Source organism: Dromiciops gliroides, chromosome 4 (genome assembly GCF_019393635.1).
Source record: "Dromiciops gliroides isolate mDroGli1 chromosome 4, mDroGli1.pri, whole genome shotgun sequence".
NCBI lineage: Eukaryota > Metazoa > Chordata > Mammalia > Microbiotheria > Microbiotheriidae > Dromiciops > Dromiciops gliroides.
The window spans coordinates 243807413-243823897 of NC_057864.1; the positions used below are offsets into that span (position 1 = coordinate 243807413).

Consider the following 16485-nt stretch of genomic DNA (forward strand, 5'->3'; position numbering starts at 1 on the left):
TATGTAGGTACTGCTATCTGCATGTGACAGATGCAGAAGCAGAGGCAGACAGCAATTAGGTGACTTACCCAGGGTCACACAGCTAAGCTAGTATGTGTCAGAGACAGAGTTTGTACCAGCTAGCTGCCCAAATATATACCTCCCAGACTTGTTGCTAGGATAAAATTAAATGTTTACAAAGTGCTTTGCAAACCTCAAAGCACTATATAAATGCTAGCTATTATTTTTATTATTCTATGCATCCACTCGATGTAAAATAGATGCAAGATGATTTGAGGGAAGAGGACAGTGCCATCTACAAAAGTTCCCTTTTCTTGCCTCACTGGGAGCATGGAGGCTGAGCCTGTGGCATGTCTCCAAGCCTGGAATGCTCATCCTTCTCACCTCTGGCTCCCAGAATCCCTGGCTTCCTCCCTTCCCTTGCTGGGTTCCCCTTTCTTGCTGACACTTTCTCTTCCAAGGTTATCTTGAATCTATTCTGTATCTTGTAAATATACATACATATATACATATATGCCTTTATTTATATGTCACCTCTCCCATTAGACTGTGAATTCCATGAAGGCAGTCTAGACTGGTATTGATTTTTCTTTGTACCCCTAGCATTTAGCATGGCACTGGCGCATAGCAATGTGTTTAACAAATGCTCCTTGGTTTTATATATATATATATATGTGTGTGTGTGTGTGTGTGTGTGTGTGTGTATGTATATATGTGTGTGTGTATATATATATGGAGGTATATATTTGGAGCTGATTGACTCCAGTGCCTGACACATAGTAGGTGCTTAAAGAATGTTTATTGACTATTGACTGACTCTGGGTTGCAAAAGTCTGTCTGGACCTACCAATCTAGAAGAATTTTGAGCTGGATCATAGACTTATAGTTCTAGGACTGGAAAGGACCTCAGGGGCCTCTGGTTCAACTCTTCATTCTACAAGTGATGAAACCGAGGCCTAAAAAGTTTGAGTGACAAAATAGATAGACAGATAAATGAATGGATGAATAAATAAATGAGTAAATAAATGAAGGAAGGAAGAAAGAAAAAATAATATAAAAATTTTTAAAGAAAAAAGTTTGAGTAACAAAAAATAAATTAATAAATTAATAATAATGTAAAAAAATTTTTTTTAGTTTGAGTGACTAGTCAAAGGTCACACAGGTAGTAAGCATGAGAGTTGGTATTTAAATCCAGGGTCTCTGACTACCCAGTTAGTGATCTTTCCATTGCAGGACCTTGGCAAGTTACTTGACCTCTCTAGCCACAGGTTAGAACTCAGTGGGCCCTTCCAATTCTACAACCATAATTCCATGATCCCACGATCCTGTATGCCTATTACCTAAGGATAAGCCTGACTACACTCAGAAAGGCTCGTCCCTTTCTAGGGGATAATGGCCACCAGGTGAGGAGAATTCTTGGACATAGCAATTTACAGAGATGTTCTACTAAGGTGCAGAAGAGCTAAGATCTTTAACTGGGTAGGGAGCACCCACCCAATAGAACCCCAGGTCCTTGGAGTCCTGAAGGAGGGATGAGGTGGATATCTTCTTTTATAGGGGAGGAACTGAGGTGCCTCTGAGGCTCAGAAGAGTGATTTGCCCAATGTCAAAAAAGTTCATGATGGGGGGCAGCTAGGTGGCGCAGTGAATAAAGCACCAGCCCTGGATTCAGGAGTACCTGAGTTCAAATCCAGCCTCAGACACTTAACACTTACTAGCTGTGTGACCCTGGGCAAGTCACTTAACCCTCATTGCCCTAAAAAGAAAAAAAGAAAAAAGAAAAAAAAGTTTTAAAAAAAGTTCATGATGCATCTCCTGACTCCAGGTACAAGGTTCCTACTAGGAGACCCTGTAGTACCTATTGATAAATCCTTTCTGGGAAGCTGAGGGTCAAGGAGGCTACTTCTCTTCTGCAGGTCAGACCCTGAGACCAGGGACACAACAGGGCAAAGGAGGGAAGAACTAGGGCAACTCCCCATTGATTCATAGGATCATACATTTAGAGGTCAGAGGTCATCTGTTCCAACCTCCTCATTTTACAGATAAGGAAACTGAGGCCCAAAAAAGCTAAATGAATTTCCTGAGTCATTTAGGTTACACAGGTAGTCAAATGACAGAAATAGCATTTGAACATGGGTCCCAAGATCCATCGCCCTTTGTACTCTACCACCCCACCTCTTAGTGGATAGCCTTGAAAATGCTAAGTTCATTTAATGAATCATACTTATATCACTCCAGTGAAAATATACTGTAATGGTTAGAGCAATGAACTTTGAATTAGAAAACCCTAGGTTTACGTCTTTCCTCTCATGTTTGCTGGCTACATGACTCTTTAAGCCTCAATTTCCACATCTATAAAATGGGGATATGAGATATTTACAAGATACAGAATAGATAATATCATTTTCCTCACAGGATTGATAGAAGCAAAGATGAGAGGGAGAAGGGACCTCAGAGGTCATCTGGACCAACCCCCTCATTTTACAGATGAGGTAACTGAGGCCTTCTCTAAAGAAGAAGTGACTTACTTAAGGTAACACACAGGGAGCAAAGGAAGGATTTAAAACCAGGTCTTCTGAATCAAAATGCTACCTTTTATCCATTTTCCCACCCTCCATCTTCATTTTGAGGATCAAATCTGACCATGTATATAAAGTGCTTTGCAAATCTTAAAGTTTTATATTAATATGAATTTTTTTAGTTAGCATCATCCTCAACCCACCAGTGGCCAGCCCCTCCAGGTCTTTGGATGCCAAGATCCAGGACTGGGCCACAGACCTCAGTGACCCTCAGGTAATTTCCTGAGGCATGTGGTCTTCCACTCAGAATGAGTCCATGGGAACCTGCCTTCACCCACCTTGATCACCTTCCTAAAGGAAGATATTTGAAGTCCAACTAATGACTCTGGATCCCCCACCCCACATTACCCAAAAGACGAGAGTCAGACCCTGGCCAGGAGTAAGGAGTGAACAGAGAGGCTTCTGAGCACTTTCAAGACAGGCCTCCCCTGCTGCCTGGTATTAGGGGAGGAACATCAAGCCTGTTGGAGAGGAGTCAAGAAACTTCAGTCCAGGCTTTGACACTTACTAACCAATAGGCCTTATGGTCAACTCTCTTCACCTCTCTGGGGCTCAGTTTCACAATCTGTGAAATGAGTATAATCATTCCTACCCAGCCTGGCTCCTCTCTCTATATCAAGTGATATAAAGAGATGTGAAAGTGCTATAAAGTTTTAGAAGTGTTGTATTAATTAAAGCGAGCTTTGTTTATTGAGCTGTGGACCCATCTCATCTTCTAAACTGTAGGCTGCTTGTAGACAGGGATATCACCATCTCACCTATGTAGCACCTAAGACAACACCAAGCCTGAGGCAAGCACTCAATAACAACTGGCTGAATTAATGAATGAATTTCCAGGCATCTCTTTTACCCTCCATAGTCCCACCATCTTAATCCCAACAATTGTTATTGTTGTTGCTCAGTCTTACCCGACTCTTCCTGATCCTGTTTGGGGTTTTCTTGGCAAAGATACTGGAATGATTTGCTATTTCCTTTTCCAGCTCATTTTACAGTTGAGGAAACAGAGGAAGACAGGGTAAAGTGATCTGCCCAGGGTCACACAGCTAGAAAGTGTCTGAAGCCAGATTTGAACTCAGGAAGATGAGTCTTCCTGACTGCAGGCCTGGCACTCTGTCCACTGTTCCACCTAGGTGTCCATCCCAACAGTGATCCCACTCTAAGTCCCAGCTAGGCCTTCAGTATCAGGATAATATAGTTACTCAACATAGGCATCTCCCATATGCTAGGAACCATGATAGTCACTTAGGGATACAGTGACAAAAATGAACACATTCCTACCTTCAAAGAGCTAATATTCTTTCTTACTTTTTTTATTTATTTTTAACATTCTTCTTTTTAAATTTTGAGTTCCAAATTCTCTCCCTCCTTCCTACCCCTCCGCTACTCATTGAGAAGGCAAGTGATGTGACACCCATTATACATATGAAAAGTAGGTGATATTCTATGATACATACTCCTGTCACACTAAGGGAAGAGAATTGAATTTGGGCATCAGAACCAGGTTCCCATTCTAGACCCTACTTCACAAGGTTGATAAGAAACCCAGAAGAGATATGGAAACACTCTTGATACTTATGAGAGCAAGAGTAATCTCTCACTGCTGCCCCGCCCCATACTGGAAAATAAGAATGTGTGTGTGTCTGTAGTGTTGGGACATTGGGGACAGGGGGGAGACACTTCAAGAATCAGTCAGAAAGGGAAATGCAACCCTGACTGAAAAGACAATGAAGATGGCACAAGAATCCAGTGGAATATTACTATTCCATAAGAAATTATTAATATGAAGAATACAGAGAAGCACATTAAGACTCATATGAACTGATGCAAAGTGCATCAAGCATAACTGGGAAACAATATACAGCCAATAAGTATTGAATACAATATATATGACTGATCAACCAATCAATAAGCATTTATTAAGCACCTACTATGTGCCAGGTACAATAGCCACAGGATATAAATGGAACAAAAAATGAAAGGGAATTATCATTTATATATACACACATATAAAGTACTATACAAATGTATATATGTATAAATGTACTATATGTATCTTTATGGATACATTATATGTTACATCATATTTTATCATATTACATCATATTTAATATCATATTATATTATATTATGCCTACTATGTGGCAGGAACTGTGCTAAGCATTTTTTGGGGGGTGGGGCAATGAGGATTAAGTGAGTTGCCCAGGGTCACACAGTTAGTGTCAAGTGTCTGAGGTTGGATTTGAACTCAGGTTCTCCTGAATCCAGAGCCAGTGCTTTATCCATTGAGCCACCTAGATGCCCCTGTGCTAAGCATTTTATAAATATTGTCTCATTTTATCCTCACGATTACCCTGGAAGGTAGGTGCTGTAATTATCCCCATGTTACAATTGAAAAAACTGAGGCAAACAGAGGTTAAATGATTTGCCCAGGTAATAAGTATGTACGGTAAATTTTGAATTTAAGTCCTCCTGACTCCAGACCCAGCACTCTAGCCACTGTGGCACCTAGCTGAACCTAAATGAAGCCTACTTATAATTACCATGCCTGCCACTGAAGAAGACATGAAAAGAATTCATCTCCTCTTAATTTGAGAGGTGAGGTACTATGGAAGAGAAAGAGTGCATGTGCAGTCAGACTCTGGTGTGTTGATCAGCTTTGCAGGACTGCTTTTTTTTCCCCTTTCTTTTTCTTTTTGTATTTTGTTATGGAGAGAGGGAAGGGATATATTTGGGGATAATAGGGATGTAAAAGCAGAAGACAGGAATACAAATTTTAAAAGAAAAAAAAAAGACGACCTAGCAATAGCGCTAGAAGACAGAAAATGAAACACATCTTCCCCATCATGACAAAGGGGTGGGGCACTACTGTGACAGAATATTGTATACAATGACAGAATATGGTCCTTTATTTGAAACTTTATTTTTCTTTGCCAAGAGAAAGATCTCAGTCTAGTGGAGGGAAGCAGGAGGAAAGGATAACCACTGAACTCCAGCACAGTCTATGTCTTCAAAAAAGTGACAGACATGGAAGGGACTTTAAAACATAGAATGCTAGAACACAGAACATAAAACATTAGAACTTTAGAACACAGACCATTAAATGTCAGGACTTTAGAACATAGAATTCTAGAACATAAAATCTCAGAGCTAGAAGGAAACTTAGCACTCTGTCGTTCAGATGTCTCCGTTCCTTTGGGAGTTTTCTTGGTAATGATACTGGAGTGGATTTGCCATTTCCTTCTCTGGCTCATTTGACAGTTGAGGAAACGGAGGCAAACAGGGTAAAGTGACTTGACCAGGGTCACACAGCTAATAAGTGTCTGAGGCTCAATTTGAACTCAGGTCTTCTCTGACTCCAGGCCTTGGTGCTCAGTGGATAGAGCACCTAGCTGCACCCCCCCCACACACACACACCCCCACCCCAGCCCCTTAGAGCTTAGAATGTCAGAAAACAAAACTTGGACTATCAGAGCTGGAAAGATCTTAGAACACAGAATATCATAACTAAGAGGGAGCTTGGAGATCTGCCTCCTTTCCAGCTCAGAACTCATCTGGGAAGACACCATTGGTAACACCACCCCCCCTTTGCCTTCCCCCTTCACCTGGGCAGCTTGACTGCTCACAGGGTTTCAAAGAGATGGGAGTCAACAACCCCTCTCCCTTCATGAGATGGAGGTCCAGCAGGCCTCACCATCTGCCCTGCCTCCAGGCCCCGCAGTCTCACAGCGCTGTCATCTGGCCTACTTAGGTAACCAAAGGAGCCTAGAGACTTACCATTTGCCCATCGCTGCACTCAGGCTTCCCAGGCCTTCTCATCTGCCTGGCAGCGGGACTTTCTTTTATGACTTGTCTCCCCCAATTAGAGTGTGAACGCCTTGAGAGCAGCGTCTGCCTCACTTGTAAATGCTGTGTGCCCAAACACTTCCTGAGCACAGCGCTCGGTGCTGAACAAATGCTGCTTCATTCATTCATTCATTCATTCCAGACCTTTAGTGTCAGCTTAAAGGGGGGGGGGGGGGATCGAGGCCCAGACAGAGGAAGGGAAGGTAATAGGGTCCAGATCTGAGACTCCAACCCAAGTTTCTTTTTACTATACCTGTTAGGCAAGAATCACAGACCTGTTTGGGAATCAAACTCTATTTGGTTGCTCCCGATCTCTCGGGAGCTCTACTGGGCTGCTGGGATTTCCTCCTGGTTTTTTGGGCCCCTCACATGGAACATGATGCCCTCTCTCCTTTCCCCTAATTTGAATGAGAAAAGGCTAAACAAAGAGTGGTTCTACCCTTTGGGAGCTAAGTTTGTACTTCTTCCCTCTCCTTGACCCCCTTCCTCTCACCCCCCTCGCATCGCTTCCCCCCTCCCCGCCACCTCATCTCTTCCCCTTTCTCTCTCTCCTCTTCCCCACTCCTCTCCTCTGTCTACCAACTCCTCTCTCCCCTGCTCTCTCTCCTCCTACCTCTCTCCCTCCTATCTCTCTCCTCTCTCCCCCCTCCTATCTCTCCTCTCTCCCCCCTCCTATCTCTCCTCTCTCTCCCCCTCCTATCTCTCCTCTCTCTCCCCCTCCTATCTCTCCTCTCTCTCCTCCTCCTATCTCTCCTCTCTCCCCCCTCCTATCTCTCACCTCTCTCTTCCCCCTCCTATCTATCTCTCACCTCTCTCTCCCCCCTCCTATCTATCTCTCACCTCTCTCTCCCCCCTCCTATCTATCTCTCACCTCTCTCTCCCCCTCCTATCTATCTCTCACCTCTCTCTCCCCCCCTCCTATCTATCTCTCACCTCTCTCCCCCCTCCTATCTATCTCTCACCTCTCTCTCCCCCCTCCTATCTATCTCTCACCTCTCTCTCCCCCCTCCTATCTCTCCCCTCTCTCTCCCCCCTCCTACCTCTCCCATCTCTCTCCTCCTCCTACCTCTCTCTCCCCCTCCTATCTCTCCCCTCCTCTCCCCCCACCCCGCCTCTTTCCCCTCCATTGCCCCTCTCCAGGCCAAAGTTCATTCCTTCACAGGCTGGGAGCCAGGTCCTCAGCCCAGGGCAGTGACAGAAGGTCTCAGAGCCAGTTGCCCCTGCTCATTAGGCTGTCCCTGTTCATCCTCAGGGCAGTGAGCATCCATCCCTTCCTCTGCTTCCACCCCACTCCTCACCACTGCCCAACTCCAGCTGCAGCTCCTCAATGCCGCTGCTTGGCTGCCAAGAGGCTCACAGATGATTTATATTTCAGAAGATGAATCAATACAATATACAGGCCAAAGACATCTTTAATCTTTCGGAGGGATTAGGCTACAAGGTACATCAGCCCCTTTCTACCGGCCGCTCAATTCAGATTTCAATTTGGAGATCTGGAGAGCAGCAGTTTTTCTCCTTCTGTCTTTCACTTGGGCTAAAGCCCTTCTCCACCCACCCCCTCTCCCCATCAAATTTCATTTAACAGGCTGGGGGCTGTGGTAATTGGCTCATTGTTTACTCAAGGAGGGCACAGCCGGGGCACAGGGCCGAGGATTGGGAGTGGGTTGCTGCCTGGCTCCGGCCCAGATCAGGTGGAGAAGGAATAGGAGAGAAGAGACCCTGATCTTTCCCAGTCCGAGGCAGAGTGAGGGGCAGAAGCTGTAGCCTGCAGTTCCGCAGTAGAGCCCAGGAAGTACCCACACACATGCATACATACACCACCCCATCTGCTTTATCTATCTCTTTCACTGCTTGGGCCCCCACCCTCTAGACAGGTAGGCCTCAGGAGGACAGAAATGGCCCAGAGAAAGATGAGGAGAAGTCAGGATTTGTCTTTTCTTTTGCTCCCCCTTCCAGGGCCTCAGCTGGGAAGGCTGGGAACTAGGCCCATCCATCAACACTGCCCCACTTCCTGGGCTCCCTCCAGCCTCGGTTGCTAGAACCAGAGGCTGCTTCAACTATACAATTAAAAGGGCTTATGTGAGATTTATAGCAGGATTAGGCCTGCAGGGTATTACCAACGGCCAGCATTTGGACACTATGTGGTCCTTATGAAAAGCAATTATAATCCTGGGCTGTGAAGGTATAAATATATAGAGAGACATTAGTGCAAGGTCGGAGAGGCATACATTAAGCTATTTAGAGACCTGAGCGTCAGCTGTGGGGAGGCTAGGGCAGGGAGGCTGAGAGGAGGGACAGGGTTAGTCAGCATTGCTGGAAGTGTGAAGGGACAGGAAAGGGGATGGGAAGAGGGAGGACTGTGCCAGAGTCAGGCCAACCCCTGATCTCTCTCCCTCCAGCATGGCTTCTGAGCTCCAGCCAGGCAGAGGGGCCAGGGGCTCCAGAGCAAACCCCTCTTCCCTTCCTACTGGGTTATTACTCCTGCTAAAAGGCTAATGAGAGGGGCAGCTAGGTGGTGCAGTGGATAAAGCACTGGCCCTGGGTTCAGGAGGACCTGAGTTCAAATCCAGCCTCAGACACTTGACACTTATTAGCTGTGTGACCCTGGGCAAGTCACTTAACCCTCATTGCCCTGCAAAAAACAAACAGGCTAATGAATGGGTTAACCTGATACCCCTCCTGGGTAACACATTAGGGAATTTCAAGAGAGGCCTTCTGAAAACAAAGCCTCAGCCCAAAGAGTGGAGGCATACTAGGACCAGGGAAACCACACAAATCAAAAGACCAAGGTTCAAATCCTGCCTCTGCCAAAAAGTTGCTGTGTGACCTTGGATACATTGATTACTTCTCATGAAGAGGGTTCAATCAGATGGTGTCCTGAAGTTCCTTCTAGCCCTAACGTTTTGTGGTTCTGGGTGGGTGATTCTAATGATGGAATTGCATATGTTGAAACAAATGGGAAGTAGGGCTTTCCCAGCATGCCTCAGATCTTATCACAAAAGGAGAGAGAGACTGTCCCACAGATATCATTATGAGTATGGCCTCCTTCCTTCCTCCAAGCTTTTCTTTTGCCGAATTTCTCTGTCACTCTGTTCTTCCCATTTGGTGACACAGTGGATATAAGTGTTGGTTCTAAAGTCAGGAAGACCTGAGTTCAAATCTAATCTTATACATTTACTAGCTGTATGACTGGGCAAGTCACTTAACCTCTGCCAGTCTCAGTTTCTTCAGCTGTACCTCATAGGGTTATTATCAGGATTGAACAAGATAGTGTTTGTAAAGCACTTAGCACAGTGCCTGAGACATAGTAGGTGCTTAATAAATGCTTGTTTTCTCCTCACCCACTACACACACAGCTAGCTGCTCATCCATCCCATCCATGAAAGTTATCTCCCTAACAACCCCAGATACACCTCAATCAACACCATCATCCACCCTGGACCTTCAATCAATCAATGAACATTTATAAAATGACTTCTATGTGCAAGCCAAGGTGCTAAGTGCTGGGAAGAGGCAAAAGACAGTCCCTACCATCAAGAAACTTAACCTTTTCCTTTCTCCCATCAGAACCTCCCGCCCCAGAACCTCAGTTTGCTCCTCTGTTCATGTGTAAAAGATCTAGTTGAAGCAGGCATGGGGCCAACTGAAAAGTCACAAGAGCCATCAGTGTGACACTAGCTAAAGAAGCTGATGGAATATGAGACTTCATTATCAGAGGTTTATGGAACAAAACCTGGGAGACGACAGTCCCACTGTGCTCTGCCCCCCCGCCCCCCGTGAGACTACATTCATTGTAGACGCCATATTTTCAGAAGTACAATGACAAAATGACAACCAGGGAAAGATGGTGAAACCAGTATGAGGACTCCAAGCCAGGCCATCCCAGGATTGGTTGATGAAACTAGGAACATTTAGCCTGGAGGAGAAACATTGTAAGTGAGAAGATGTGAGCTGTCTTCAAATATTTGAAGGGCTATCAAGAGAAAGAGGGATAAAGCTTGGTCTGTGTAGCTACCAAGAGCAAAACAAGGTCCCTACGTGGAAGTTCAAGGAAGCAGATTTGGGCACCATTAGAAAGAAATGCTCTAATGATCAAAGCTTTCCAATAATGGAACAGACAGCTTTAATAGGCAGTGAATGCCCTATTATTGGAGGTATTGAAGCAGAAATGAGATGACCACCTCTTGTAAAATGGACTCCTTGGGAGGAAGGGAAGGGGAGGTTAGGTTAGATACCTATGGCAAGGGTTTTTGACCTGGAGATCACAGAACCCTAAAGATCTGAGTTGGGGGAAGGGGAGCCCATGAACTTAGATGGCAAAATAATCACATCTTTGTTTCACTAGAATTGGTTTCCTTTGTAATCCTATGTATTTTATTTTATACATTTAAAAACATTCTTCTGAAAAGGGGTCCATGGGCTTCACTAGACTGCCACAGGAGTCCATGATACAAAAAAAGTTTGAGCCTCTCTGCTTTATGGTCACTTCCAACTGGAAGATTTTATGAGTTCTAAGAGAATGTTGGCTATTTTAAGACTTGAGAATGTAGTGGAATTAGATCTTTTCAAGTGTTCAATAGGCCACTATTGTGGAAGAAGAGTTGAATTTGTTCTGCTTGGCCCCAAAGGGCAAAACTTGGACCACTGAGTGAAAGTTTTAGGAAGGAAGCTTTTAGCTTGTTGTAAGGACATAGATCCTAATAATTCAGGGGACCCAAAGTTGAAATGGACTGCCTCAAGAGGTAGTGGGTTCCCCATTACTGTAGGATTTTGAGGGCAGTTTGGATGATCATCTTCTCCAGGAGAGATTAGAAGAGGGTCCTGGTTAGATTCAGATTGGATTTGATCACCTCTGCAATCTCTTCTAATTCTAAGAGTCTATGAGGAATCTACCATCCACCCCTATGAATTGAATTACTATACATAAAGATATTATCAAAAGGCCTCTCTCAGACAACACTGGAAGAAGAAGGAAATGTAAGTCTACCCACAGATGAGGTAGACATTCCACCCTGAGTACCCACCCCCAAACACACACAGACACAGACACAGACACAGACACAGACACACACCCCCATGGGGTGACTGGCTCACCATCCTCACGGGACTTCTGGATGAAGGCCTCCACCCCGCTTTCGCCATAGCTGCCCTCTGAGGCCAGTGTGGACACATAGTTCCACTTGAGAGCACGGACGATGTCCACCATGGCCTGAGCCTGGTATGTGTCCGAGGGCACCACCCGTGAGAAGAAGTCATAACGGCTGTTGTCACTCAGGTCAGGAGCTGTGGACGCGTAGCTGATCTGAGGGATCTGGGGAAACACAGAGAGATAATACTAACTCCAGAGGCTAGAGAGAGAAGCCTCAACCCAGAGCCTGACCACCCAGCTCGTGACCTCTCTCCAACTCCCATCACCTCCCTTAGGGTAAATTCTCCTTGAAACATGGATGTCAGAGATACCCAACATCATCCCTGCCTGTGGCCCCTCCACAGGCTCTGGTTTTTTCCCAGCCCACCTTAAGATCTCTGAGCTTATCCTAGTGTCTCCAGTCAACTCAATAATCCAGATAAATCCAACAAGCATTTATTAAATTCCTACTATGTGTCAAGCACTGTGCAAGGGGGCTGGGGATACAAAGACATAAATGAAAACAATTCCTGCCCTCAAAAAGCTTATATTCTACTGGGAGTCGTGGTGAGATATAAAACATAAAGAGGTCATTTGAGGAGGAGAGCTAATGAATAAAGTAATCAAGAATAACTCCACCTATATGCACCCAAATCAAGCCCTGAGGGAATTTAAGGATTCTGAGAAATCATGAGCATTTTAAGCATGGAAAACTGGCTTTGCAAAAGTTGACAGGAAATAAAAGACTGAGTAAAGGAAACAAGGAGGGCTATTTGACCAAGATGTACATGGACAGGGCTAATGAGCAATAAGTCTAGAGCAAAAACAAACCTAAAAAAGATCCCTGCCCTCAGAGAGCTTATATTCTATCAGGGGATAGGGAGAGAAAATAAAACATTTCTATAGACACATACAATCAAATAATATAAATAAGATCATTTTAGGAAAGAAAGAGAGAGCATCAACCACTAGGAAGATCAGCAAGTGCTCTCCCACCTCCACTCTACCCCTGAATTTCAGGATCCCTAGGTTAACATGATCCTTGGAGTAACAGGAGGTTGTGAAAGATAGCTGCACTTGAATGTCCAACTCCAACAAGACTGCTCAGATAAGACCCACCTGCTTCCTGTTGCTCTGGCCATGCCTGTTATATACAGATACACACATGCACACATACTCTATTCATACCAGTCGCCTCAGCACCCAGTACAAATAACAATAATAAAGCAGCTAACATTTACATAGCACTTTAAGGTTTGCAAATAGTTTTACATGCATCATCTCATTTGATCTTTACCAGCCTCTGAGGTAGGTGTTTTTACCAACCCCATGTTGCAGATGAGAAAGCTGAGCCTCAGAAAGATTAAATGATAGTGTAGTACAGTTTTTAAAAGTGAGGGTCTCCCCATACTTCTTCCTCCCCCCCAAAAAAATAAAATTAAAATAATTTTTTTAAGTGAAGGTCTCCATTTACTGCCTGGATGCTAGATGGGCATAATACTATATATTTAGATTTACTTACTTATTTGTTTGTTTGTTTATGGTCCAGGAGTCAGGATAGACCTTAGTTTAAATCCTACCTCAGACACCTACCAGCTATGTGACCCTGAGCATCTTGTCTACCCTCTCTCAATCTTGGTTTCTTCATCTGTTAAATAGGAATATTAATAATGACACCTACTTCATAAGGTTATTGTGAAGATCAAATGAGATAATATATCTAAAGCCTCTGCAAACCTTAAATATATATACTATATTTACTTATCTATTCATTCATTTATTCATCTATCCATCTATCCATCCACTTATTTATCTATTTATTTGTTCATTTATTTGTTTCTTGTGGTATTGGGCAAGTTGTTAACCTCCCTGAAGCTCAGTTTCCTTAATAATAATCACTTAGATTTATGTAGCATTTACTATATGCCAGGTACCATGTTAAGTGCTATACAATTATTATCTCATTTGATCCTCACAACAACCCTGGGAGGTAGGCATTATTATTATTCCCATTTTATAGACAAGGTAATTAAGGCAAACAGAGGTTAAGTGATTTACACAGGACCACACAGCTGGTAAGTGTCCAAGACTGGATTTGAACTCAGGTCTTCTTAACTCCAGGTCTAGAGCTCCATCCACTGCTCCACCTATCTGCCTTAACTGACATGAGTGGGGTTAGACTAAATGACCTTGAAAAACCCCTCCCAACTCTACACTATATGATTATGCAGTGGTTTGCCCAGAATCAAAGAGCTAGTAACATGTATAGATATATAATGTATATGTATATGCATGTGTATATGTATGTGTATATGTGTATGTATTATGCATGTGTGCACAGTAATGGGGCATCAATAGCAAAAGAACCCAACCTACTTACAAATCAGGAAAACAGCATATAAAAATAATTGTCAATTAGTTAAATAACCATACCCTTCCTGAACATCGTATAATTTGTTAACCCAATTTATGCAGGATACAATAATTATAAATCAAAGATTCAGACCCAGAAGGGGCCTTAGAGACCAAGTAGTCCAATGTCCTCATTTTACAGATGAGGAAACTGAGGCAGTGCCCATTGTAGACAGGTGGTAGACCACTTTGGAAGCTCCAGAATGCCCAGAGTAACTAGAGAGGCAGCTGTGGAGTCAGTAAGACCTGGGGTTCTGTCTTGCCTCCGACATTCTGTGTGATCTAGAACAAGTTAATCAGCCTCTCAGGGCAGTAGGCAGCTCCCTTAAACTGTAAGTTATAGAATAGCTCCAGGGGCTCCCTATCACCTCCAGGACCACTTATACCATCCTCTGTTTGATTTTTAAAGCTCTTCATAACCTCCACCACCCACCCACCTTTGCAGTCTTCTCATGCCTTACACACACACACACACACACACACACAAACACGTGCTCTTCAATCCAGTGCTGGGCTACTCTCCCCCCTCATCTCCCCCTCCTGGCTTCCCTGGCTTTCTTAAAGTCCCAACTAAAGCCCTACCTTCTCTGGGAAGCCTTTCCTGATCCCTCTTAATTCTTCCATTGCCTTCCCTCTGTTGATTATTTCCAATTTATCTTGCATATAGCTATCTTGTTTGTAAATAGTCATTTGCATGTTGTCTTTCCTTGTGAGCGGGGACTGGTTTTTTGCCTTTCTTTGTATCCCCAGTGCCTGGTGCACAGAGTAGATACTCTTAACATATTTTTATTGTTATTATGACTGACTGGTACCAAAAAAAAGAGTAATCTATTCATTCTTTGGGGCAGCTAGGTGGTGCAGTGGATAAAGTGTTGGTCCTGGATTCAGGAGAACCAGAGTTCAAATCTGGCCTCAGACACTTGACACTTACTAGCTGTATGACCTTGGGCAAGTCACTTAACCCTCATTACCCTACCAAAAAAAAAAAGAGTAATCTATGACTGACTACATTGATAGGGGGACTTTCCACACTGACACATTAATGAACTCAGAGGTGAGACCCTCCTTTCCCAAAAGGGAGATTCCTCAAATTCTATAGCAAAATATAAACACATTCTCCTGTCAAGCCCCCACCACATCTCCACACAAAATGGGCCCCCATTACACAAAACTGCACAGCTTCACCAAAGCCTGCCCCCTATCCCTACCTTCCCCAAAAGAAGAAGAGTCCTGAAGATGTTTAACTTATATAACTAGCTAGAAGGGCAAGCCCAGGAAGATTAGTTCCACTAACTGAGACTGCTCAGCTGTCACTCAGAAGCTGGGTGGTAGAAGAGGCTGTAAGATGTCAGTCCATCAAGCAATTTGGAACTATGGCCAAAGGGCTATAAAACCATGCATGCGGGGCAGCTAGGTGGCGCAGTGGATAGAGCACCGACCCTGGAATCAGGAGTACCTGAGTTCAAATCCGGTCTCAGACACTTAACACTTACTAGCTGTGTGACCCTGGGCAAGTCACTTAACCCCAATTGCCTCACTAAAAAAAAAAAAAAAATGCATGCTCTTTGACTAAGCAATACCACTACTATGTCAGTATCCAAAAAGAAATAAAAAACAAAAAGCTGAATTCGAAATTGAGATATCCATCAATTGGGGAATGGCTGAACAAATTGTGGGATGAGATTATGATGGAACACTATTGTGTTATAAGAAATGATAAGCAGAATGCTCTCAGAAAAACCTGGAAAGACTTACACGAGCTGATGCAAAGTGAAATGTAGTGTATACAAAGTAACAGCAATATTGTAAGATGATCAGCTGTGAACAACTTAGCTATTTTTAGCAATACAATGATCCAAGATAACTCTGAAGGACTTATGAAAAATGTGATCCATCTCCAGAGAAAGAACTGATGGAGTCTGAATACAGATGGAAGCATAATGTTTTTTAGTTTCTTTTTCTTAAGTCTTTTTTGTATGTTTTCTTTCACAACCTGACTAATATGAAAATGTTTTACATACACATGTATAAATTATATTGAATTGCTTGTGTTCTTAAGGGGGAAGTAAGGCGGAAGGGAGAAAGAATTTGGAACACAAAGTGTTTTTTATCATAAAAGTATTTTATTATTTTCCAGTTACATGTAAAGACAGTTTTCAACATTTGTTTTCTTTTTTTTTTTTTTTGCAGGGCAATGGGGGTTAAGTGACTTGCCCAGGGTCACACAGCTAATAAGTTTCAAGTGTCTGAGGCTGGATTTGAACTCAGGTACTCCTGAATCCCAGGCCGGTGCTTTATCCACTGTGCCACCTAGCCACCCCTCAACATTTGTTTTCAAAAGATTTTTAGTTCCAAATTTTTCTCCCTCCTCCCTTCCCTACCCTCTCCCCAAGACAGAAAGCAATCTGATATAGGTTATATATGTACAATCACATTAAACATATTTCTGCATTAGTCATGTTGTGAAAGAAGAATCAGAACACAAGGGGAAAACCTCAAAAAAGAAAAAAAACAACCAAGAAG

At 43.5% G+C, this 16485-nt stretch overlaps 1 protein-coding gene across 1 annotated transcript in view; it reads right to left on the reverse strand.

Annotated features, from left to right (window-relative positions):
- The window catches only part of GRM4 (glutamate metabotropic receptor 4), a 184375-nt gene extending 172636 nt beyond the window's left edge, over nt 1-11739 (reverse strand). Inside the window, exon 1 of the mRNA XM_044003040.1 lies at nt 11517-11739. Within this exon, the coding sequence (XP_043858975.1) occupies nt 11517-11628 (112 nt within the window). The 5' untranslated portion in view covers nt 11629-11739. The remainder of the gene's footprint in view (nt 1-11516) is intronic.
- Between the last annotated feature and the right edge of the window lie 4746 nt (nt 11740-16485).